The sequence below is a fragment of the Chlorocebus sabaeus genome, chromosome 25 (assembly GCF_047675955.1).
Source record: "Chlorocebus sabaeus isolate Y175 chromosome 25, mChlSab1.0.hap1, whole genome shotgun sequence".
Taxonomy (NCBI): domain Eukaryota; kingdom Metazoa; phylum Chordata; class Mammalia; order Primates; family Cercopithecidae; genus Chlorocebus; species Chlorocebus sabaeus.
The window spans coordinates 73,302,292-73,326,609 of record NC_132928.1 but is presented as its reverse complement, the minus strand read 5'-3'; the positions used below and the strand labels follow the sequence as shown (position 1 = coordinate 73,326,609).

Sequence of the window (24,318 nt, the reverse complement as noted above, 5' to 3'; positions counted from 1 at the left end):
AACCAGTTTGGGGCACACAAATGTTACAAGGGAGAAAAAAAGAATTTAGACTAGCGTGTTAATTTCATTAAGCAAAGACACCTTGGTTAAAAAGCAAAACTTGGCCAGGTGCAGTGGCTCAAGCCTGTAATCCCAGCACTTTGGGGGGCCGAGACAGGCAGATCACGAGGTCAGGAGATCGAGACCATCCTGGCTAACACGGTGAAACCCCATCTCTACTAAAAAAAAAAATACAAAAAACTAGCAGGGCAAGGTGACAGGCGCCTGTAGTCCCAGTTACTAGGGAGGCTGAGGCAGGAGAATGGTGTAAACCCAGGAGGCGGAGCTTGCAGTGAGCTGAGATCCGGCCACTGCACTCCAGCCTGGGCGATAGGGCGAGACTCCGTCTCAAAAAAAAAAAAAAAAAAAAAAAGCAAAACTTGTGGGGTGGAGAGGAAGGAAAAAAGGAAAATGTAAGAAAAAGGACCGGAGTGTTTACTGTTTAGCATATCAGCCTTTTCATAGAAGACTTCAGTGAGGGGGTTTCCAGGGATGACAGTGAGATATTCTTTGCAGCAGCATTTAGGAAAAAAAGAGATTTGGGCCAGCTAGCTAAAAGAAACTGGCTTGGAACTGCCCAGATAGTACAGTTAGAAAGTGTATGGATAAAAATTCCTGGAAGCGAGTCTTTTTTATTGACGGAATAAACACAACATTGATGATAGTAGGGTAGAGCTGGTGGTAATGTCCTGTCACTGCAATTATGACATTCAAATCAGACCTACATAACTGTGGCTTCTTTTGATTCTTTCAACTTTGAATTTTGATTATCTGTACAGAGGGGCTTCTAAATGAAAACGAATTCACCTGCATCACCCCTATTCACCTATTTATTATGTTTCTGGAGAATAACAAATTTTTTAGAAGGTGGTTAAGGCTAAAAGACAAAAAAATTGACTAAAATAAGCTATGAGGCCCAATCAAGAATGGCTTAACATTATTCATTTTCTTCTTTGAACATCTTACTTAAGTGCTTTATTAGGGCTACTAGCTCAGGGTTCCCACCACGTGCATCAATCTGTTTATAGGCTTTAGATTCAAGCTCTCTAAGAGTATTACGAGTGTATTCAAAAGAACCTACATCCTCAAGATAATGTACACAGTATTTTTTAATATCTATGTTTTCTGTTCTCTGGCGCAAGATATTCTGCACCTGGGTACTTTCAGGCCTTGACCAAATAGCATGAATAGTAGGAAATGAGAACTTTCCCTCTGTTAGATCTTCACAAAAACTTTTGTTTTCACTATATTCTTTGGAGTGCAGATTAGCATAATCATCCCTAATTTGGAAAAAGAGCCCAAGTGTATTAAGAAGTGGTTTTAAATCTTCCTTGTAATCAGAGAACAACTGCATGAGACCTACTGCTAATCCAAACAGTCCACCTGTTTTCTGCAGCACCATAGCTTTATATTCTTCTTCAGTGGGACAAGTGTAATTATCCCTCCAGTAAATATCTAGGCCTTGTCCCTGATGGAGTTCCAAAAGCTGGCGGGTAAAAAGCTTCACTGCATCTGGGTGATCAAGGGTTAAGACTTTCTCCAAGCCAAGGAAATATACGTAATTTGCAGAATTGATGACAGACGGGATTCCATAGATGCTGTGGGCCACTGGAAAGCCACGTCGGAGTTTTGAGTTGTCTTCAATATCATCGATGAGTAAACTGGCATTATGCAACATTTCTGTCACTTCAATAATGATCTAATAAAAAAGAATTAAAAATTTCACTTATTTGAACTATTCAAAACTTATATACTCAGTTTAATTAACAGATTATGAAAGTCTCAGGTGTTAATTTTCACAATAAATATTTAGCAACCTCAATATAAAATAATATCTTGCATGAGGACTAAATTCAATCAAGAACTAGGAATATTTTTATGTGACAGCTATTAATTTCTTGGGGATTAACAAGATTAGAGTTGCCTAATACCTGTAGCTTGTCCTCTGGAACTTTCAGCCAATGATTAAATGCCTGTGAAAGTTTGGTTCTCACTTGTTTACCTGCAATTTAAAAATAAAATGTGACAATAAGATGAGCGTTTTGAGTATTTTAACTACAAAAAACACATTCAGAAACTTCCTTTAAATTGTTCAGACTTGCTAAATCCAGCGTCATCAATCCATTACCTACTGCAGAGCTTGCCTTGTACTGTTCAACACCCCATTCTCAATCGCTCTGAAATCCGGATCATAAAATGCACAACCTTCTAAAATTAGGGCAGGCACAGGAGACTCTAAAGTACTTCAGTGGCCTACTAGTCCACTCTTTTCATCTGAACTTGAATAAACAATTTTAAAGTAGGATGGGCTTTTAGGACTTATGACTTAATTTATTTTTTTGAAAAGGAAGCTTGTTAATTAATTATTTGAGACACAGTCTTGCTCTGTTGCCCAGGCTGGAGTGCAGTGGCACGATCATGGCTCACTGCAAACTCCACCTCCTGGGTTCACATGATTCTCGTGCCTCCGCCTCCTGAGTGTCTGGGACTACAGACTACACCACCATGCCTGGCTAATTTTTGTGTATTTTGTAGAAAGGGGGTTTTGATACATTGCCCAGGCTAGTCTTGAACTCCTGAGCCCAAACGATCCACCCGCCTCCGCCTCTCAAAGTGTTTGGATTACAGGTGTGAGTCACTGCACCAGGCCAAAAAGCTAGTTTAGTGTCAGTTAATTGGCACTGCCTATTTTACATAACTATAGGCATTGTTAATAAAATATATTTTACTATTTAATTACTTCATAAAATTACCTCTTGAAATATCTATTTCTCCTTTAAGTTAAGGCTTTAGAGATGTGGAAGCTCTGCTTCTTTCCTTTCAAAAATGAGATTATCACGCACTGAAGTATTCCCTTTTAAAATCCTGAGTTTAGTCAAAAGCTAACCTTATTATTTTGACTAGGGGCCTTCATTTTTCAGCATCTTCTTTTTTTCTTTCTTCCTTTTTTTTTTTTTTTTGAGACAGGGTCTCACTCCGTCACCCAGGCTGGAGTGCAGTGGTATGTTCACAGCTCACTGCAGCCTCCACCTCCTGGGCTCAAGTGATCCTTCTAGCTCAGCATCCTGAGTAGCTGGCACTATAGGTGCAAGCCACCATGTCCGGTTTTGTTTTTGTAGAGACAGTGTTTTCCCATGTTGCCCAGACTGGTCTCAAACTCCTGGGCTCAAGCGATCCGGCCGCCACAGCCTCCCAAATTGCTGAAATTACAGACGTGAGTCACCTCGCCCAGCAGTATCATCTTTTTCTTACACAGAAAGCTCAAGATAGATCTTTGTTTTTTTTTGAGATGGAGTCTCATTCTGTTGTCCAGGCTGGATTGCAGTGGTGTGATCTCGGCTGACTGCAACCTCCGCCTCCCGAGATCAAGCTATTCTCCTGCCTCAGCCTCCCGAGTAGCTGGCATTACAGGCATGTGCCACCACGCCTGGCTAATTTAAGATAGGTCTTTGGATAGAAGTTACCACTAGAAGTCATTGTAGCCATATATAAAGGAATGATAGATAAAAAACATGGCCAGTTCACTTAGTAAAAATGTTCTATAAATTTTCTGTTAAATGAATGCATGGTAATAACATCCTAATTTTAGATTAGGTTTCAGGAAAATGGTTACATAAAAAGTTAAAACTAAAACATCGGCCGGGCGCGGTGGCTCAAGCCTGTAATCCCAGCACTTTGGGAGGCCGAGACGGGTGGATCACGAGGTGAGGAGATCGAGACCATCCTGGCTGACACAGTGAAACCCCGTCTCTACTAAAAAATACAAAAAACTAGCCGGGCGAGGTGGCGGGCGCCTGTAGTCCCAGCTACTCGGGAGGCTGAGGCAGGAGAATGGCGTGAACCCGGTTGGCGGACCTTGCAGTGAGCTGAGATCTGGCCACTGCACTCCAGCCTGGGCCTCAGAGCGAGACTCCGTCTCAAAAAAAAAAAAAAAAAAAAAAACAAAAAAACCCTAAAACATCGTTTTCTTTTTTTTTTTGGAAACGGAATTTCGCTCGTCACCCAGGCTGGAGTGCAATGGTGCGATCTCAGTTCACTGCAACCTCCACCTCCTGGGTTCAAGCGATTCTCCTGCCTCAGCCTCCCAAGTAGCTGGGATTACAGGCATCTGCCACTACGCCCAGCTAATTTTTGTGTTTTTAGAAGAGACGGGGTTTCACTATGTTGGCCAGGTTGGTGTCGAACTCCTGACCTCAGGTAATTTACCCGCCTCGGCCTCCCAAAATGCTGGGATTACAGGTTTTTTTTTTTCTTTTTGAGACAAGTCTTGATCTGTCACCCAGGCTGGAAAACAATGGCATGATCTTGGCTCACTGCAACCTTCGCCTCCCGGGTTCAAGGGATTCTCCTGTTTCAGTCTCCCAAGTAGCTGGGATTACAGGTGTGCGCCACTACACCTAGCTAATTTTTTGTATTTTTTTTTGAGACGGAGTTTTGCTCTTGTTGCCCAGGCTGGGGAGCAGTGTTGCGATCTTGGCTCACTGCAACCTCCACTTCCCAGGTTCAAGCGATTCTCCTGCCTCAGCCTCCCAAGTAGCTGGGATTACAGGCGTGTGCCACCAAGTCCAGCTAATTTTTTATATTTTTAGCAGAGACAGGGTTTCATTATGTTGGCCAGGCTGGTCTTGAATTCCTGACCTCAGGTGATCCACCCACCTCGGCCTCCCAAAGTATAGGGATTACAGGCATGAGCTATCGTGGCTGGCCAATTTTTTTGTATTTTTAATAGAAATGGGGTTTCACCATGTTGGCCAGGCTGGTCTACAAGAACAAGCCACCATGCCTGACTATTTTTATTTTTATTTATCTATTTTTTGTAGAGGCAGGGTTTCACCCTGTTGCCCAGGCTGGTCTCAAGCACCTGGGCTCAAAAGCAATCTGTCTCACTTGGCCTCCAAAGTGCTGGGATAATAAGTGTGAACCACTGCACCTGGCTTATATCACTTAAACACATTTTTTTGAAGATGAACAACAGAGTCTCAATGTGGAATTTCATTTTTCATTTTATTTTTGAATGTTATTTAAAAAACAGTACAATATATGGCTTAGTTTTGAGGTACTACAGTTTTAATATTTTTTTCCCCTGTGATGACATGCTAATGTTTAGCCTGATACTTTTTTTTTTTTTTTTTTTTTTTGAGACGGAGTCTCGCTCTGTCGCCCAGGCTGGAGTGCAGAGGCCGGATCTTAGCTCACTGCAAGCGCCGCCTCCCGGGTTTACGCCATTCTCCTGTCTCAGCCTCCCGAGTAGCTGGGACTACAGGCGCCCGCCACTTCGCTGGGCTAGTTTTTTGTATTTTTTAGTAGAGACGGGGTTTCACCGTGTTAGCCAGGATGGTCTCCATCTCCTGACCTCGTGATCCGCCCGTCTTGGCCTCCCAAAGTGCTGGGATTAGAGGCTTGAGCCACCGCACCCGGCCTAGCAAGTTCCCCGCCCCCCCTTTTTTTTTTTGAGACGGGGTCTCCCTGTATTACCTAGGCTGGGGTGCAGTGGCGTGATCTTGGCTTACTGTAGCCTCGACCTCCCAGGCTCCAGTGATCATCCCACTTCAGTCCCCCAGGTAAGCTGGGAGTACAAGGGCGTGTCACGTGCCTGGCTAATTTTTTGTATTTTTAGTAGAGACAGGGTTTTGCTATGTTGTCCAGGCTGGTCTCGAACTCCTGGGCTTAAGCCATCTGCCCACTTTGGTCTCCCAAAGTGCTGGGAGTACAAGCGTGAGCCACTGCGCCTGGCTAAGTTCTGAAATAATTTCTAACACTGAGGCTAATCACAGAGATCTCTCAAAATTAAAAGATTACTGCTTCCTCTTTAAGATCTAAACATTATTATCTCTCTTTTTGGAGCCCTTCTTCCTCTACTGCCAGCTTCATCTCTCCCTAATCCCACCCTTTACCTCATCTAGGGCCCCACACTTAGGCAAATAAACATAAACATAAGATGACAGCAAGTATGAGAAATTTAAAAATAAAAATCATTTTCTTTACTACTTTCAGAAAATCCTTTTTTTTTTTTTTTTTTTTTTGAGACAGGGTCTCACTCTGTTGCCCAGGCAGTGGCGTGATCTCCGCTCACTGCAACCTCTGGCTCCTAGGCTCACGTGATTCCCATGCCTCAGCTGGAACTACAGGCATGCGCTACCATACTTGGCTAATATTTATACTTTTAGAAGAGACAGGGTTTTACCTTGTTGGTCAGGTTGACTTCAGAAAATTCTGATATCATTATTATTATTTACTAGCAAGAGTAATACTACAACAGTGTAAATGATCTGGCACACCGCTAAGTTACTTCAATAACTCTGAAGCTCTCTCTAAAAAAAAAAAGTGTGTTATGTGCATAGTGCAATGTCATATTTCTTTAGAAGTATCTTTTGATGTTATAGTCCATCATGGATCAAGAACGTATTTGAATAAGAAGGTGAGGTACCTAATGATAATTTTAAGCATGTTATCTAATGGCATTATTTCCAGGTAATGAGAATTTAAAAAAAAGAAAAGTCATAGAAGGTGGTCACTGCGTAAGTAAGCATTATGGTTAAAAGGTAACTGTAGGCAGTCCTTGCTTTGTAAGTAGTAGAGTAAGAGACATTCGAGAGACGCTTGTTTTTTTTTTTTTTTTTTTTTTGAGACGGAGTCTGGCTCTGTCGCCCAGGCTGGAGTGCAGTGGCCGGATCTCAGCTCACTGCAAGCTCCGCCTCCCGGGTTTATGCCATTCTCCTGCCTCAGCCTCCGGAGTAGCTGGGACTACAGGCGCCCGCCACCTCGCCCGGCTAGTTTTTTGTATTTTTAGTAGAGACGGGGTTTCACCGTGTTCGCCAGGATGGTCTCGATCTCCTGACCTCGTGATCCGCCCGTCTCGGCCTCCCAAAGTGCTGGGATTACAGGCTTGAGCCACCGCGCCCGGCCGAGAGACGCTTGTTAGACTTTTGTCAGCACTGATAACTGGCTTGCTATGAATGCCAGCCCAGTTCAGCGAGTGTTTGTGAAAGTGTTCTAAAGGACGTCTGGCAATAAGAGCTGGGCAGAGTGAAAGTGAAACTGAGCCATGTTTCTCACTGGGAGATACTGAAAAAAGTTACTAACTGCTGGATACATGTCACTCAAAAGCAGTCTCTTGGCTTTTTCTTAAACAGTGGGCAACCTTCCCTTTGAATTCTCCATTTCTATCATTCCCTCATTCTTCTGATGCATTGACATTAACAGGCGAGTCTCTATTAGGGTCTGCCAAAATAAAAACGACACTAATTACGGTTTCCAAGGTGTAGCACAGGAGTTAGCATTCTTTTGGCTTTTATCCTTCCCAGGCTCATGAAGAACAGAAATGCACACATTACCATAGAGGTGTGCTCATAAAGAAAGGTGTATACTTTAGCACAGACATTAAAAAGTGTCTATTGAGACTGAATTGAGAGCATCATTAGAGTTTAGTCACAGTATGGGCTAAATAGGTTTTTATGCTTGTCAAATAATTTACCAACTTTTACATTATTTCTTCTTTTTTAAAAAATGTTTAAAACAGAGAGTGGGACTTGTTATGTTGCCCAAGGTGGTCTCAAACTTTTGGCCTCAAGCAATCCTGCCTTGGTCTCCCAAAGTGCAGGGAAGACAGGTGTGGGCCACCACACCTGGCCTGTATTATTTCTATGAGAAATAATTGGTTTATAAATGATTTTTTATTACAAGAACCCCTGTTTATTATATTCATGAGTTTTTGCTTATCATCATTTACAGACAAGGATTTTTTTGAGTCGGAGTCTCATTCTGCTGCCAGGCTGGGGTGCAGTGGTGCAATCTCGGCTCACAGAAACCTCTGCCTCCCAGGTTCAAGCTATTATCCTGCCTCAGCCTCCTGAGTAGCTGGGACTACAGGCATGCGCCACCATGCCCAGCTAATTTTTGTATTTTTAGTAGAGACGGGGTTTTACCATGTTGGCCAGGCTGCTCTCAATCTCTTGACCTCATGATCCGCCCGCCTTGGCCTCACAAAGTGCTGGGTTTACAGGTGTGAGCCACCATGCCCAGCCTCCAGACAAGTTTTTAAAGAAGCAAAATAAAACAAAAACACACACGTACACATGAGGTAGGAAGCCATGTGCAGGTGGCACGCCTTTATACAGGAATAAAGTGGGCTATGCTTCCAAATACTGTGATTTTAGATACATTATTATTTGGCTGTCAAAGGAACTAGTAGTATACGAAATGCAGTGCATGTGTGAGATACTGGAAAACAAAGACATAGAAGGTAAACTTGAATATGGATGGTAAATAAAGTGTTCTATTGTTTTTTTTTTTTTTTTGAGACGGAGTCTGGCTCTGCCGCCCAGGCTGGAGTGCAGTGGCCAGATCTCAGCTCACTGCAAGCTCCGCCTCCCGGGTTCACGCCATTCTCCTGCCTCAGCCTTCCGAGTAGCTGGGACTACAGGCGCCCGCCACCTCGCCTGGCTAGTTTTTTGTATTTTTTAGTAGAGACGAGGTTTCACCGGGTTAGCCAGGATGGTCTCGATCTCCTGACCTTGTGATCCGCCCGTCTCGGCCTCCCAAAGTGCTGGGACTACAGGCTTGAGCCACCGCGCCCGGCCAAGTGTTCTATTGTTAAACAAATCTGCATAACTTCCCCTAATATCTAAACAGTGGAGAATTTGAATGCGTAATATCCATAAAGAATACAACCTCCAATGAGATACCAAAATGTTTTAAGTATTTTTAATTTTTAAGGTATGTTAAATCGTTGGATATGTTTTAAAGGGTGCCTTCAAAAATTACGTTTCTTTTTAAGAGACGGGGTCTCACTATGTTGCCTAAGCTGGAGTGTAGTGGCTATTCACAGGTGTGATCATTGTGCACTACAGCCTTAAACTCCTGGGCTCAAGCCATCCTCCTGTCTCAGCCTCCCAAGTAGGTGAAACAACAGGTGTATATCACTTCACCTGGCAAAAATTACCGTTTAATAATGAAAAATTAGAACGTTCTATTTATCATTTTTCTCAGATGCATCACCTTAAATACAAAATCTCAACAGCTAGCAAGTCTAACCTTTTCTATTTGCTAACATTTGAACGACCACTACTGTGTGAAAACGACCCTCTATGGACTATAAATGAAGTATTACCTGGTAACTGAAGTAAGTATTTATACGGTTCTAGAAGAATTCTTTGGACTGTTTCTTGAGTCTTCTCCATTGGATTTAAACTTCAAAGCCAATCTGTCAAAAAGAAACATAAAGATCATATGAAACTAATCAAAACTGCAAAGGAATTTGTATTCCTTTTTTTTTTGTTTTTTTGAGACGAGTCTCACTCTGTCACCCAGGCTGGGGTGCAGTGGCCGGATCTCAGGTAACTGCAAGCGCCGCCTCCCGGGTTTACGCCATTCTCCTGCCTCTTCCTCCTGAGTAGCTGGGATTACAGGCGCCCGCCAACACGCCCAGCTAGTTTTTTTTGTATTTTTTAGTAGAGACGGGGTTTCACCGTGTTAGCCAGGATGGTCTCGATCTCCTGACCTCGTGATCTGCCCGTCTCGGCCTCCCAAAGTGCTGGGATTACAGGCTTGAGCCACCGCGCCCGGCCGCAGGAATTTGTATTTCAAGGTGTTTGTGAAAAGACAGTCACCCAGTTTGGTTTAAAAAGAATTTTCTGTTGCCGCGCACAGTGGCTCACGCCTGTAATCCCAGCACTTGGGAGGCTGAGGCAGGCGGATTGCTTAAGCCCAGGAGTTTGAGGCTATCCTGGGAAACATGGCAAAACCTTGTCTCTACTAAAAATACGAAAAATTAGCTGAGGTGGGTAGATCACGAGGTCAGGAGTTCAAGACCAGCCTTCACACCATCTCTACTAAAAATACAAAAATTAGCCAAGCATGGTAGTGAGTGCCTATAGTTCCAGCTACTTGGGAGGCTGAGGCAGAATTGCTTGAACCCAGCAGGCAGAGGTTGCAGTGAGCTAAGATCGCACCACTGCTCTCCAGCCTGGGTGAAAGAGTGAGACTCCAGTCTCAAAAAACAAAAAAAAGAAGATTCTACATCTATGAAGCCTTGAAAATATGTTAAGTGAAAGAAGCCAATCTCAAGAGACTACATATCGTATGATTCCATTGATGTGAAATGTTCAGAATAAGCCAATCTACAGAGACAGAAAGTAGATTCGTGGTTAGAAAAAGGGACTAATTGCTAATGAGTACAGGGTTTCTTTTTGCAGGGATCAAAATGTTATAAAATTAAATTGTGGTGATGGTTGCACAGCCCTGTGAATACATTAAAAACTGCTGAAATGTACACTTTAAATGGGTGGTATGTAAATTCTCTCTCAATTAGAAAATTCTTCATTCAAGTGATTATATTGGTCAAAGTGTTCTCTTGGTTTTTAAGTTTTCTTAGTCGTGTAACTTATATTAAGCCTTTCCTATTTTATCAACCATAAAAGGCTTAATTTGTTGACGGCAAATGTCAAAACAACTCCAAAGAACTGGAAAGATACCTCTGTATTTAACTGATTACACTAATTAGTAAACATATCCTTTTCTAAATGAGCACTAAGATGAGTATGTTTTATGTATTTAAAATTTAAAGGGATTCTCCTACAATCAATCAATTTCAGAGACTTCTGATTTAAGATATGCATTAACTCAAATGCAATCATATTTATTAAACATATTCCCCTTTATACTGAAATCTGCCTTATTTCAATATTTCCTACAATAACACTCATGGTCTTCCTAGGGTCTCCCTGTACTGCTGAATCTCTACTTTATTTCTTTGAATCTGTTTCTATTATTACTTGTCCTCGTATTAGGAATCTTTTTCTAACTGCTCTAGCATCTTTGGCACATTTTGGGAAGTTTATTACTTTTATCCTCTTTCTTCTGCTTCTTGGGACTATGATTTAGTCTTTAGAATCTTGAGCCCGCTTCTAACCAACTTTTCTGGCTTCAAGGCAGATACAACAAAAAGGCTAAATGTAATATGGCATCTAATGGCAGTTTGTGGTTAGGGCTGTTCAATGAGTTGCACATCATTGGTTTTTGGAATTGGAAGCCACTTTAGAAAGTTATCTCAGTATGCCAGAAGTTAAAGCACAAGAATATATTTGCTTAAGTGAGGGTCACTTTTTTTGAACGAAGAAAATGAAGTTGAGTTCATGTACTTTGTGTTACTCTCATTTGTTCAAAGTTCCTTTTTTCTTTTTCTTTTTTTTTTTTTTTTTTGAGACGGAGTTTCGCTCTTGTTGTCCAGGCTGGAGTGCAGTGGCGCGATCTCGGCTCACTGCAACCTCACCCTCCTGGGATCAAGTGATTCTCCTGCCTCAGCCTCCCAAATAGCAGGGATTACAGGTTCCCGCCACCACGCTCAGCTAAATTTTTTGAATTTTTAGTAGAGATGGGGTTTCACTATGTTGGCCGGGCTGGTCTCAAAACTCCTGACCTCAGATGATCCACCTGCCTCAGCCTCCCAAAGTTTTGGGATTACAGGTGTGAGCCACCATGACCGGCCTGATCCTTTTTTTCTAAGTCTGGGCCAGAGACTTAGAAATCTTCAATTTAAATACGCATCTTGTATGATTCCGATACAGCTGTTTGAGAATGTTAGGGGAACTGGAAATAGGTGGCTTACATGGTACCACACCACACCACAACTAACGGGGTGTGGGCTACTGTTATTTATTTTAACAGTGAGGATGTGTTCCTTGCTTTTTTTTTTTTTTGAGACGGCGTCTCGCTCTGTTGCCCAGGCTGGAGTGCAGTGGCACGATCTCGGCTCATTGCAACCTCTGCCTCCTGGGTTCAAGCAGTTCTCCTGACTCAGCCTCCTGAGCTACTGGGACTACAGGTGCCCACCACCACGCCCAGCTAATTTTTCTTAGTAGAGACGGGGTTTCACCAGTGTTCCTCGATTTCTAAATTTGCCCTAGTAACTTCATAACGTTAAGTAACAAAAGTCATCTTTTATAGCCCGGTCACCTGATACTATGATCGCATCATTGACACTCTCAGGCGTAAGGCGATTTTAGTACTGTAACTTCTTGCTGGCACTAAAATTAAAAATGTAAAATATACTTAGGAGCAGAATCTGACTTTTGTGGATTTATACTATAAATTAATCCACCAAAGACAAGACTTTTGCACATATTTCAGTTAATAAACACACTGATTTATATACATGTAGCCAAGCAAATCCAAAGATCCTGAGTAAATACCGACAACGTGCCACAAAAGTAAAATTTCCAAAATCTTGCACTTGTGTGTTTATTACAGACTATTCATAATAGTAAAATCAACCTAGGTGTCCATCAGTAGATGACTGAATAAAGAAAATGTGGTATATACATAATGAATTGTTAGTCAGCCATTAAAACAAAATGAAATCACGTCATTTGCAGCAAAATGGATGGATAGCCCTTACCTTAAGTGTAACAAGTCAGACATAGAAAGACAAATAGTACATCTTAATTACAAATGGGAGCTAAATAATGTGTATACATGGACATGTGGAGTGTGGAATGATAGACAATGGAGATTCCAAAGGGTGAGAAGGTGGGAAGGAGGTGGATGATGAAAGCTTACTTAATGGGTACAATGTGATTATGTGGGTGATGGACACCCTAAAAGTCCTGACTTCACTACTATGCAATCTATGCATGTGATAAAACTATACTTGTACCCCATACATTTATACAAGTAAAAATAAATAAAAAACCCCCACAAACCAAAATCTAATTATTAGTGCTAGCATTCCACTTTTCCAGCACAATTACGAGTGTAGAAGTGCTGAGACTACCCAATTTAGTGACTATCGGGTATTTAATGTTCCTGTTTTGTAGCAGTCAATGAATACAAGGGTAAAATGGTTTGAACCACATTGTCTCTGTAATGTAGGTTTTTCTGCTGTGAAATGAGACTTGTAATATGGCAACAGGAGAAAAGAATAAAACTTCTACATATGTATGCACTGTTAGGCAGTTGGTAGGCACACGATAATGGATGGCTGAAATAATAACACACATATAACCATCAACTATGCAATTGCTTTGATGCTTCCCCATACAGTAAACCATCTAATGGATCACATAAACCTTTTGAGAATATGATGAAAGCTATGAATCTTCTTAAAAAAAAAAAAAGGCCTGTGTATGTGTTAATACGCTCCAACACAAATGTATGCACTGCCGCAAAGACTCACAACATATAACTTCTCCTTATAACATATAACTTCTCAGAGATCATGTAGTCCCTGAATCGTTTACATGCACCTCAGATTAAGATCCCCAGCTATCGAATATCTTTACCCTTCAATGCCAAGCAAATATTCATGTTTGTGTTATAAGTTAAGACATAAATTCCACTAGCTTAACTCTTTATTGAAGGCAGATTACAAATGAAAATTAAAGCACAAAACTAGTGTATAGTTCAGGTTACTCTTCAGGATTGAAAGGCACATTTTTTTGTAGTCTGTTCTCATCTATATCAAACAATCATAAAAAAAATCAGCACTCCACGAAAAGAAATCATTTTAACAAGAGAAACATTTCAAAGAGAAACATCCCATATGGGAAATTTCTACATCCACCTTGACTAGCAATTAATACCAAAGACGTCACAAGGAAAAAGAGGCTCATAAAGAATCAAATAAGTGAAATAATCAATATACCTATTGGTAATATTAGGCAAATACTTATTAAGGTAACCTATTACCTATACTACTTGATCTCTGACCCGTTACCTTATTATCCGGGATTGAAGTATAATATTAGGTAAATCCTTATTAGGTAACCTATTATCTATACCTTATTATCAGGGATTGAAAAAAAAAGAAGACGCAGAACAGGAAGAATAATGGCTTAAAGATTATTATCGAACATCATTAAAGGTAGAATTTAAAAAGCATCTCATATACTTCTCTATTTATATATCAATACCTATCTTTTCTCAACTACAGGTTGGGAGCAAGAATCACGTTTGTATATTAGATTCTCACAGCCTCCAAAACACATTTGACTGAACTTAAAAATCAATGAGATACAGTTTCAGAATTCCCTTTTGTGTCAGGATCTCTAGCAGGTGTACCCTGTTGCATAGAAATCAGAGCTAATCTTTGTTTCAATTTGTAGAGAGCTTTGTGGTTGATGTTATTTTTCAACTTAAAACACTAGTCATGCTTTTAAAAAAAAAATTATTTCCTTTGCTTACTTAGAGATGTTTAAGAATACTCACTTAACAAGTCAATTTCCTTTCCCAGAGGATGTTTACATACAAGTATTTTCAGTGGTATGAAAACATAAGAACCTCAATTTTTCTAGGTAACCACCACCAACTTGCCTTGCGTCTTCTTAAGCCTAAAGGATTTTACACACTGCGGCACATACTCTCACTCGCCTTTGTTTTAAATCAAAGGATTTCCCAATTTATCACAGCTGGAAATTTCAGCTATCACGTACTAAACTTAAATGTAAGGAGGCATTAGTGTGTGTTACATGAACTCTACTAGTTTCCTTTTAGAGTGAATAAACTACTACTGAATACCTCAGTGAGAGTCTGAAACTTCTCACTTTCAAAACTAAAAAGCTGCCAGAAATTTGTTCAAAGGGTGAATCCACAATTATTATCACAAACGCTCCATTTCTGTCACCATGTGAACTACTACGGCAATAGCCTCCTCGTCGGGCTCCCTGCATTTGCCTCTTTAACTCTTCTTTTTTTCGCGTCCTCTACTCTTCAGCCACGGTGACATTCCAATCGGAGTCATCTCTCCCTTCTAACTGAGAATCCTTGGAAGATATCCCATTGCTATTAGGACAAAAACAAAACTCCTTCACAAATCTGTAAGGTTCCACACTCCCCTTCACCCCATCTCTCCAGGCTCTGTGCTTCACACTGGAAAAGCTCCCTTCTGCCACAGGGCTTTCCGACAAGTTAGTCTTTTTGTCTGGAATGTCCTTTCCTTTTCTCTTTCCTTAGTTAACTCCTGCTAGCCCTACAGCTCTCAGCTCGATCCTCACTTGCTCAGAAACCCTTCCTTTCCCTCCCTAAATAAGCCAAATTCCCTCACATTCTCCTATCACCGCGGAACTCTCCTCTGGGGCACTGCCACTGCGGTAATTTCACATTGTTTTGTTCAGCATCTGTCCGTCTCGCCAGGCGCAGATCTACGAAGGCAGAGGCCACCCCAGTGGTCCGCGCTCGGCAGCCAAGAAAAAAAGGAAGCGCCTTCTAACGCGTTGGACGATGAAACCCGGGCAACAAGCTTGCGTCTAAAAAGCGAACATCCCATGCAAACGACTCATCTTTTCAAAGGGAAGGGCCTGGTTTGAGAATGGCTAAACAGAGACATACAAATGTGAAGCGCACACTGAATCCTTCCACTCATACTCCGGGAGAAAGACGATGGATCTGAAAGAAGCTGCCTGATATAAGCAGGGAATTTCTATCACTTCGAGGCTGATTTTCCACAGCGGCTGGACAGAGAACTGCAAACGTCTACAGTGCTACCACAGAGTCCGGAGGGAGAGAAACGGTGAGGTTTCTGCTTCCTCCTCGCTCAGATGCTCCCTTCCGCCGCATTTGGCCAACCCTTCCTCCTCCTCCCCGCTTAAAGCTAGGGGATGGAAAATTCATACACAATCCGGTTCAGCATCCGGGTCCTCACTCTCCTTTCTTTCTTTCCTCTCTGCCCCGCCTCCCAGCCTCCCCCTCCCTCCTTCCCATCCGGGTTTCCCCCAGCCGCCGCCACTGCTGCTCACAGTTCAACGATGATATCACGACTTTCACGCCGCCGGTCCGGGAGTAGCTGTACCCCGCATTAACTTCCTATTTTATAGTGTGGGCTTAGGCTCTTCCCGATGCCTACATGAATCCCTCCCACTACTTCACCACACAACTCTCCGCCCTCCTCAGCCGCCAGCGACACCGCATTACTCGGTGCAAGAAAATGCGCCATCCCGGTCACACTGCGCAGGCGTCGTTGACGCCTCCCTACTGCTTTGTTGCCCCGCCCCTTTCACCCCCTCCCCCTCTCCGGTCCACGGTGGCGCAGGGCATTGCGGGCCTTGCAGTTCTCGCGGACGAGGATTTGCGCGTTGGCCCCAGAGGCTGGACTTCATTTCCCAGGAAGCCTTGAGGCGTAACTCTCTGTTTCCATAGAACTGGTGGGAAAATGGCGTCGTTGTTTGTATCTAGCGACCAATAGGAACAGTGTATAGGCGGGTTCTAAAGAATTTTAACCAATCCAAGGTCGTCTAAGAGGCCATCCGGGAAAGAGGTGGGGGGGGGGGGAAAATCTAGGGGAGGGGAGAAAGGAAGGGGGGGGACCTAGAGTCGGGGTGGGGGGAAGCGATGTTTGCCCGTCAGTCGAGTCCGGAGTGAGGAGCTCGGTCGCCGGAGCGGAGGGAGAGTCTTGAGCTTCAGCTTGCCGCCGCCACGGCCACCGCCTGGACCTTTGCCCGGAGGGAGCTGCAGAGGGTCCATCGCCGCCGTCCTCTGGAGGGCAGCGCGTTTGGGGGCCCGGACCTCCAGTCCGGGAGGGATTTTTCGTCGTCCCCCTCCCCCCAACCAGGGAGCCCGAGCGGCCGCCAAACAAAGGTACCAGTCGCCGCCGCGGGAGGAGGAGGAGCCGGAGCCTCTGCCTCAGCAGCCGCTGGACCCGCCGCCCTTCTTCCCCATCTCTCCCCCAGGCCTACTGGTTTTGGGGGGGAGGAGGAGAGAGGGAACTCTGGACGTGCCAGGGTCAGATCTCGCCTCCGAGGAAGGTAGGGACATTTTCTGGGGCTTTCGTGGTCTCCTAAGGGGGTTCTTTTGGGAGTCGCTGGGCCCGACCGAGGAGCAGAGGAAGATCGCGGTGGTGGTCCCTGCGGCGCCCGAATTCGGGGCCTCGGCCTTCCGGGAGCCCCCACCCCCCGCAGCCGCTGTGTCCGAGCCGCCCCCTGGCTAGGCGGCCGCACACTCAGCGGTTTAGCGGCCGCGGTCGGGGGCCCGGGCAGGGTGGGGGCCGTTCCGCCTCCGGGGCCCTCGGCCCTCACGTTGTCCCCGCGGCGGGGCCAGATGTTGATCCCGCTCCCACTTGTCGGGTCTGCGCCCGGAACGGGACGTGGGCAGGGGCTCTGAGGCGGGCCGGTCCAGCCCGCGGCCCACAGGCCCTCCTGAGCCCTTGGTGGCCCCCGGCCGGCCTCCACCTCGGACGCGGCGCATGGGGGCGCGGACTCGCTCCGCCGGGCGCTGAGGCCCGCGGGGAGATCGGCCGGCCCCGCGCCGGACGCCGGGCTTGTTGTGAGTTTCTTCTCTGACAGAAATGGCGTCATTGTCGTAGACGGGAAACTCCGTCGGGTCTCGACAATGGGGACGGGAAGCTGCCGAGCTGTGTAGGTGGCTGGGTTTGCGGGGATGGCGGGGCCAGAGGGAGCCCCGAGTCGGCGTGTGATGGTTCGGGGGCTGGCGCCTGGTGCGGCTCTTTCTTCGGGGTTCGGGCGTCGCTCGGTTCCTTCCCTCCGCCTCCGCCAGTGCAGAGGGGTGCCTGTGGTGTTGACTGGGTGTCTTTTGTTTCCCCTCCAGGTGCAGGTGAACCCGGTGTTTTAGAGACTATCTCGGTCCCAGAGTCATCATGAAGGTAAGATTGCCTGCAGAATACGAATCTCTGGGGTTATCGAATTCAGGAAGTAGGGGGTTTGGACGAGGTCGTCGTGTGGGGCTTCCGAGTTTTGCAGAGGAAGGTGTGTTTGGTGGCTTAGTGACCGAGCCCTTCCCCAGAGAGACCGGGGTCAGCTGGCGGGCTTTGCTGTGGAGTTGGAGGCAGTTACAGGATATCTCAACTGAAGATGATTCTCCCATATTGAACCCCTCTTTTTGTAGGGAATGAGAGGAATAACGGCATGAATTAAAGTGTTTTAAAAGGTAAAACAAAAAGCAGGTCAGGTAATCTGACCCTGGAAACTGAACTGTATTGTGGTTCTATCAGTTACACTGATGAAAGAAAATCTTGTTTATTGTGTGAACAGTACTATAAAATTTTAGCAGAAAACTCTTTGACTCGTCACAAACATAATTTAATTGAAAGATTTAAAAAGATAATTTTGGTGATCTTTACACAATTCAGAGATACCAATTGTTTCTTGTATTTCCAGGCACTTGGGGTTATGTGGTTTATTTTTCTTTATTGATCTGGTTGGTCTGCAAATAAGTCAGAGGCTCTGTTGCATTATGATGTGTGGAAAACTGATGGCCAGGTTCCTCTTAGACGTAAACATGTTAACTGAGTGGAGAATAGGGTCAAAAAATTTGCTTAATTGTTGGAAGAAATGATAACCATAAAATTACACTTTTTTTGGTCACTTGAGAGAATATGTATATGAATGCTGTCTTCTTTTTTTTTTAAAAACATGCTGGAATGAAACCTTAGATTTTTGAAAAGTCTAGATTCAACTGGTGGAACTTAGACACTAGCTTGTATTTTTACATTTATTACAAATTCAGAAGTGCTTGAAAAGGGTAGTGTTCACAAGTGTAGAAATGCAACAGATAGCATGTTAGAATATCAACGTTGTCTACTTTTGACAGTTTCTTTGAACTATTTTTTAAAAATTTCACTTGTCCTCGGAATCAAGACGACTTGGACAGTACTGCATCCAAATTAAAATTTGTAATACCTGTGGTTGCAGAAGGTAAAAGCTGTGGCTACTTAAATTTTGGTCTACTATACAGAGTAATTAAGTGTAGTCTAATTTTTTTTAAGGTTTTCTCTTTGAGTTTGGGATGCTGTAAACTACCTGAAACAGTTTATTCCTATCTCATTTTCATGTAAAACAGCATAGACATGTTTCAGGAATGAATCCGTTTTGTTAGTCACAAATCCTAGCTATAACTCTTGTGACCTGTGTAAAACAGTGAAAAGTGCATTTATTAGGTAACTCATATGTGCACCTTGATGTTGGGTGAGAATTTCTTAAGAAAAGTTTTGGTTTGAATAATAATAAGTTCAGAAGCTGAATAAATAAAAGGTTTAGTTTGGAGTAAATGTAATCTGTCACAGTTCCCAGTGTTGTAGTGCCTGTCACTTCTTAGGTGCTCTATAAATGTTTGGTTAAAAGAAATGTAGTTAAGTTGAAAGTCTTTGAGATTAAAATGTTTTTTTTTTCTTCCTTTCGTTTCCTTTTTTTTAAAACTAGTGTGTTTAAAAAAATGAAAGTATGTTGGAAACTTTAGCCTTAAAAGTTTCTTGGTAATACTAGCCAAATGCAAATTTTTTGGTATCATTTTAGAGATACTAATTTTAAGTGCTCAGCATTACATTCTGCCTTTTTTTTTGAAAGGTACTTTTATTGTCAAAAGGAAAAAGTTACTAAAATAAATTTCTAACTTTATGCAAGAACTTCCTGTTATTATTAGTATAGCAAATCTTCTCTTAGAGAATCTGCTAGTAATCATTAGTATTAAAAACTTAGCTTATTTATTACAACTTTATTTCTTATGTGATAAAAGATGAGAAGCTTCTTGTAATTTGTATTTTGCTTTAGCAAAAATTGCGATTCAGAATCTATTTAATGTTGAGTATATTAGGCCTAAATTTTCTTTCTTTCTTTGTGTGTTCCCAATTTGTTTTTTTTTTTTTTCTTTTTGATAGTCTCTCTATTTCACCCTGGCTGGCACGATCTCTAATTCCCACCTCCCGGGCTCAAACAATTCTCTCACCTTAGCCTCCTGAGTAGCTGGAACTGCAGGCACATCTGGCTAATTTTTGTAGTTTTTGTAGAGATGAGATTTTGCCATGTTGCCCAGGCTGTTCTTGAACTTTTGGACTCAAGTGATTCTCCCGCCTCAGCCTCCCAAAGTGCTGGGATTATAGGCAAGAGTCACTGTGCCTGCTGTAATTTCTGTATTACGATGATCATTGAGCTATAGAAGGTTTTATGCCATTTATTGGATCTTCAAACATATTTATACTTCGGAGCAAGCTTTTAAGTTTGAATTGTCTGTTGTATTAACGACAACAAATCTTTAAATTGTATTAAGTGACAGTTTATTGAAGTGATTGAAAGTTAGATTATGTAGTAATACTTTTTAGGTGTTTTAAAGTTTAAGTGTTACATGTTTTAGCAGTTTTCCCGTGTACTACCTTTAAGAATTTATGTGAATACATTCCCATTACTGACTAATATAGACTGTATTACTTTTTTCACAGTGTGTTTTTGAGGAATACGTAATACATAAGGAATTAGTGCTATAACATAGACCATGATGTTGGTGTTATGTTGAATTTATTTTTCATACTCTTGACAGACTTTTAAAAATCAGTGGTACCAGCTGGGCGCGGTGGCTTACGCCTGTAATCACAGCACTTTGGGAGGCTGAGGTGGGAGGATCACCTGAGGTCAGGAGTTTGAGACCAGCCTGGCCAGTATGGTCAAACCCTGTCTCTTCTAAAAACACAAAATTAGCTGGGCATGGTGGCACACGCTTGTAATCCCAGCTATTCGGAAGGCTGAGGCAGGAGAATTGCTTGAACCCAGGAGGCGGAGGTTGCAGTGAGCTGAGGTCGTGCCACTGAACTCCAGCCTGGGCGAAAAAAGTGAACGTCTCTCAAAAAAAAAAAAAAAAAAAAAAAAAAAATAAATAAATAAATAAAAATCAGCAGTACCATGTTATAAGGAAGTAGTAGATTATTAAAGTTTGTAAATCATTCTTGTTTTTATTTATGAAGAGTAAATAAGACATTTTTACTTATGAAGAGTAAATAAGACTTATTTTTATTATGTCAGGTTGAGTTTTACTTTTTTTTGTTTTTTAAGACGGAGTTTCGCTCTTGTTGCCCAGGCTGGAGTGCAATGGTGCGATCTCCGCTCACTGCAACCTCCGCCTCCCAGGTTCAAGCGATTCTCCTGCCTCAGCCTCCCGAGTAGCTGGAATTATAGGCAGGCACAATCATGCCCAGTTAATTTTGTATTTTTAGTAGAGACTAAAGGTTTCTCCATGTTGATCAGGACCACTCGAACTCCTGACCTCAGGTGATCTGCCTACCTCAACCTCCCAAAGTGCTGGGATTACAGGCGTGAGCCACCGCACCCGGCTATTTATTACTATTTTTAAATCAAACTTTTTTTCCTGTATCTATATTGTACATGTTATTAATGTCTTTCATTACATAGCAGTAAATTTTCAATCAAAATGGGCTGGATGGGCTGGATATACCAGAATCTTTAGAGGATGAGTGATTTAGATGATTATACTTTGGCGGGCATGGTGGCTTATGCTTGTAATCCCAGCACTTTGGGAGGCTGAGGTGGGTGGATTACTTGAGGTCAGGAGTTCAAGACCAGCCTGGCCAAAGTGGTGAAAACCCCATCTCTACTGAAAGTATAAAAAAATTAGCTGGGCATGGTGGCACATGCCTGTATTCCCAGATACTCAGGAGGCTGAGGTAGGAGGATTGCTTGAACCTAGGAGGTAGAGGTTGCAGTGAGTCGAGATGGTACCACTGCGCTCCAGCTTGGGTGACAGGAAGACCCCATCTCAAAAAAAAAAAAAAAAAAGAAAGAAAAAATGATGATTATATTTAGAATCCATGTAGACTGAATTTTTCAGATGTACTTTTCTTCAATAATAATTGGCTTAGGCCACATGAAAATAATGGATTGATTACAAATTCCCTTTTTTAATACCCTGTGTGTGTACATGTTCTCTCTCTCTCCCCCCCTTCTACGTTTCTTTCTCTTCCTATCCACTCTCTCACTTCCTTCCCCTCTCTCCCTTCTTTTCCATCCCTCTATCATTTTTTCCTTCCCCTTCTTCCTTCTGTCTCACCTCTTTCATAAGTCATTCATTTAACCACAACCCCTTGCATGTGTCAGGTAATACAGAATGAAGATGGATGAGGCATCTAACCTGCTTTCATGTGTCAGGTAATACAGAATGAAGGTGGGTGAGGCTTCTGACCTGCTTTCAGGGAGCCCACAGTGTAGAAGAAGATGCAGATAAATAAAGCAAAACTCTTAGGATATCGATTTATGAGTATTCCGACATAAAATAATTGTAGGAAATGCCATGAGAGAACAGAAAAGGACAGCGAAATCAGAGATCTCTGGAAAGTTTTCTGGTAGAGTTGACATCTAAGCTGAGTGTGAAGGCTTTTGCTAGGCAAAAAAGGGAAGAAAATAGTTTTTCAGATAGAGGATAACGTAGTGGAAAATGAACAAAACAAGGTGAAGTATCTGGAAACTGTAAGTAATTTGGTGTGACTGAATTAACTTAAAACGTTATATGTTTGGGTAGGAATAGAAGGGCAGTGGTGGGAGATGAAGCTGAGTCAGGGAGTCGAAAATTTTCTTGGCCGGGCACTGTGGCTCACACCTGTATTCCCAGCACTTAGGGAGGTTGAGGCAGGTGGATCACCTGAGTTCTAGATCAGCCTGGCCAACATGGTGAAACCCAGTCTCTACTAAAAATACAGAATTAGCAGGGCATGGTGGCATCCGCCTGTGATCCCAGCTATTAGGGAGGCTGAGGCAGAAGAATTGCTTGAACACGGGAGGTGGAGGTTACAGTGAGCCGAGATCATGCTATTGCACTCCAGCCTGGGTGATAAGAGCAAAACTCTGTCTCAAAAAAAAAAAGAAAAAATTTTCTTGAAAACTACATGGAATCATTGAAAGTTGTTGAGAATTGTTTGAATCTAGGAGCTGGAGGTTGCAATGAGCTGAGATCGGGCCACTGCAAAACAAGGGGAGAGCTGAATGTAAGGATGGAAATTCCAGGTAAGAAGTCCAAGTGGAAAGTGAATAAGGGCCTGAACTAATGCAGTGGAAGTGGAGCAGAGAGGATAGATCTGAGTCTTTTAGAAGTAGAATTCAGGGCCAGGCACGGCGGCTCACACCTGTAATCCTAGCACTTTGGGAGGCCGAGGCGGGTGGATCACGAGGTCAGGAGATCAAGACCATCCTGGCTAAAACAGTGAAACCCTGTCTCTACTAAAAAAATACAAAAGAGAAAAAAGCCGGGCGTGGTAGTGGTCACCTGTAGGAGGCTGAGGCAGGAGAATGATGTGAACCCGGGAGGTGGAGCTTGCAGTGAGCTGAGATCATGCCACTGCAGTCCATCCTGGGCGACAGAGCAAGACTCCGTCTAGAAAAAAAAAAAAAATTAAGTAGAATTCAGGACCTAGTAACTCATCCTGGGGTAGGAGGAAGATGGAGGGTTTTTTGTCTTAGGAAATTAGATAGATATTACTGTCATTTGAAGCATACGGTCATTGGACATGCTAGTTAAGATGTAAGAGTAAGTAGGTAGGATGAAGTCAGAGGCTTGGCTAGTCTGGTGTGAATGTTCACCTCATAACTATGATATTTGAAGGGATTTAAGATCCATAACATGGCAAATTTTGTGCTATAAATTTGTGGTCTTTTTGATGAATAGGTAATCTTGTAAAATACTAACTTGTTTTCTGTCCAGATTGCTAAATCTTTGGTTATTGTAATTAAAAAAAATACTAGATGAGTACCTGTGTCACTGAAGAATGTGTTTTTGCCAAGTCAGCCAGTGAATTCAGTCATTGAACACGTTGTGTACCATTGAACACATTGTTCTGGGTTTTGAGGATGCAGCAGTGAATAGAACAAGAGTTCTTACCTCATGGAGTTTGCTTTCTACTATGGTGGACACACACTAAGAAAAAAAATAGTGGTAAGTGCTTTGAAGAGAAATCATACGGAATCATAATAAGAGATTAGAGTGACAGAGGGTGGGTTACTTTAGGTGTTAATAGAGGGCCTTTTTGAGATGACATTTAAGTGTGCTGTGAAACGAGTGATAGAGTAAGCCATTCAGGTTTCTGGGGGAGGAGCATTCCCTACAGAAAACAAGTGCAAATTCCCTGAGATGGAATGTGTTTGGCATGTTTGAGTGTGATAAATATTTAAGGAACATGAAGAAGGCCATCAGGGCTGGAGTGTTAGGAGAGGAAGCCAGAGAGGGTCACAAAGGGCCAGTACAATTATAGGGCCTTATAGGACATGGTAAGGACTTGAGTAAAATCTGACTGTGTTAGGAACCCTTTGAAGGGTGTTGAGTGAAGTGATGAGATAAACATTTTCACAAATGTTTTACTGCTGGGTAGTGAACAGATCATGGGAACACAAGAGTGGAAGTAGGGAGATCAGTCACAAGGCTGTCAAACTAGTCCTGGGAGAGATAGTGGTGAGGAGAATTAGTAGTATTGGGAATATATTTGAAGATGGGGATGATTGGATTTCAATGGATTGGGTGTGAAGGGAAAATTCTACTTGCTGCAACTTGCAGATGTATGTCCTCCCA

The 24,318-nt window shown here is 42.9% G+C and overlaps 2 protein-coding genes across 7 annotated transcripts in view; one reads left to right on the top strand and one right to left on the bottom strand.

Moving 5' to 3' along the window:
- Positions 1–651: 651 nt before the first annotated feature.
- GGPS1 (geranylgeranyl diphosphate synthase 1) lies at positions 652–15,982 on the bottom strand. 2 transcript variants are annotated; one of them, XM_007989849.3, is made up of 4 exons: positions 15,768–15,982; positions 9,149–9,241; positions 1,971–2,041; positions 652–1,738 (listed from the first exon to the last, which is right to left on the bottom strand). In XM_007989849.3, exons 2-4 carry the CDS (start codon positions 9,216–9,218, stop codon positions 977–979), a joined length of 903 nt encoding a protein of 300 aa, XP_007988040.1. In that variant the 5' UTR covers positions 9,219–9,241; positions 15,768–15,982; the 3' UTR covers positions 652–976. The 2 variants fall into 2 exon arrangements, with proteins under 2 accessions (XP_007988040.1, XP_037841967.1); XM_037986039.2 differs by lacking the exon at positions 15,768–15,982 and adding an exon at positions 15,361–15,508.
- Positions 15,983–16,348: 366 nt separating this feature from the next.
- ARID4B (AT-rich interaction domain 4B) overlaps positions 16,349–24,318 on the top strand; it is a 162,604-nt gene continuing 154,634 nt past the window's right edge. For all 5 annotated transcript variants that reach the window (XR_496697.3, XM_007989847.3, XM_037986036.2 and 2 more), the window contains exons 1-2: positions 16,349–16,772; positions 17,572–17,626. Coding sequence is in view for 4 of the 5 variants with exons in the window: in XM_007989847.3 (XP_007988038.1) it covers positions 17,621–17,626 (6 nt within the window). In the remaining variant the exon portion in view is untranslated. The remainder of the gene's footprint in view (positions 16,773–17,571; positions 17,627–24,318) is intronic.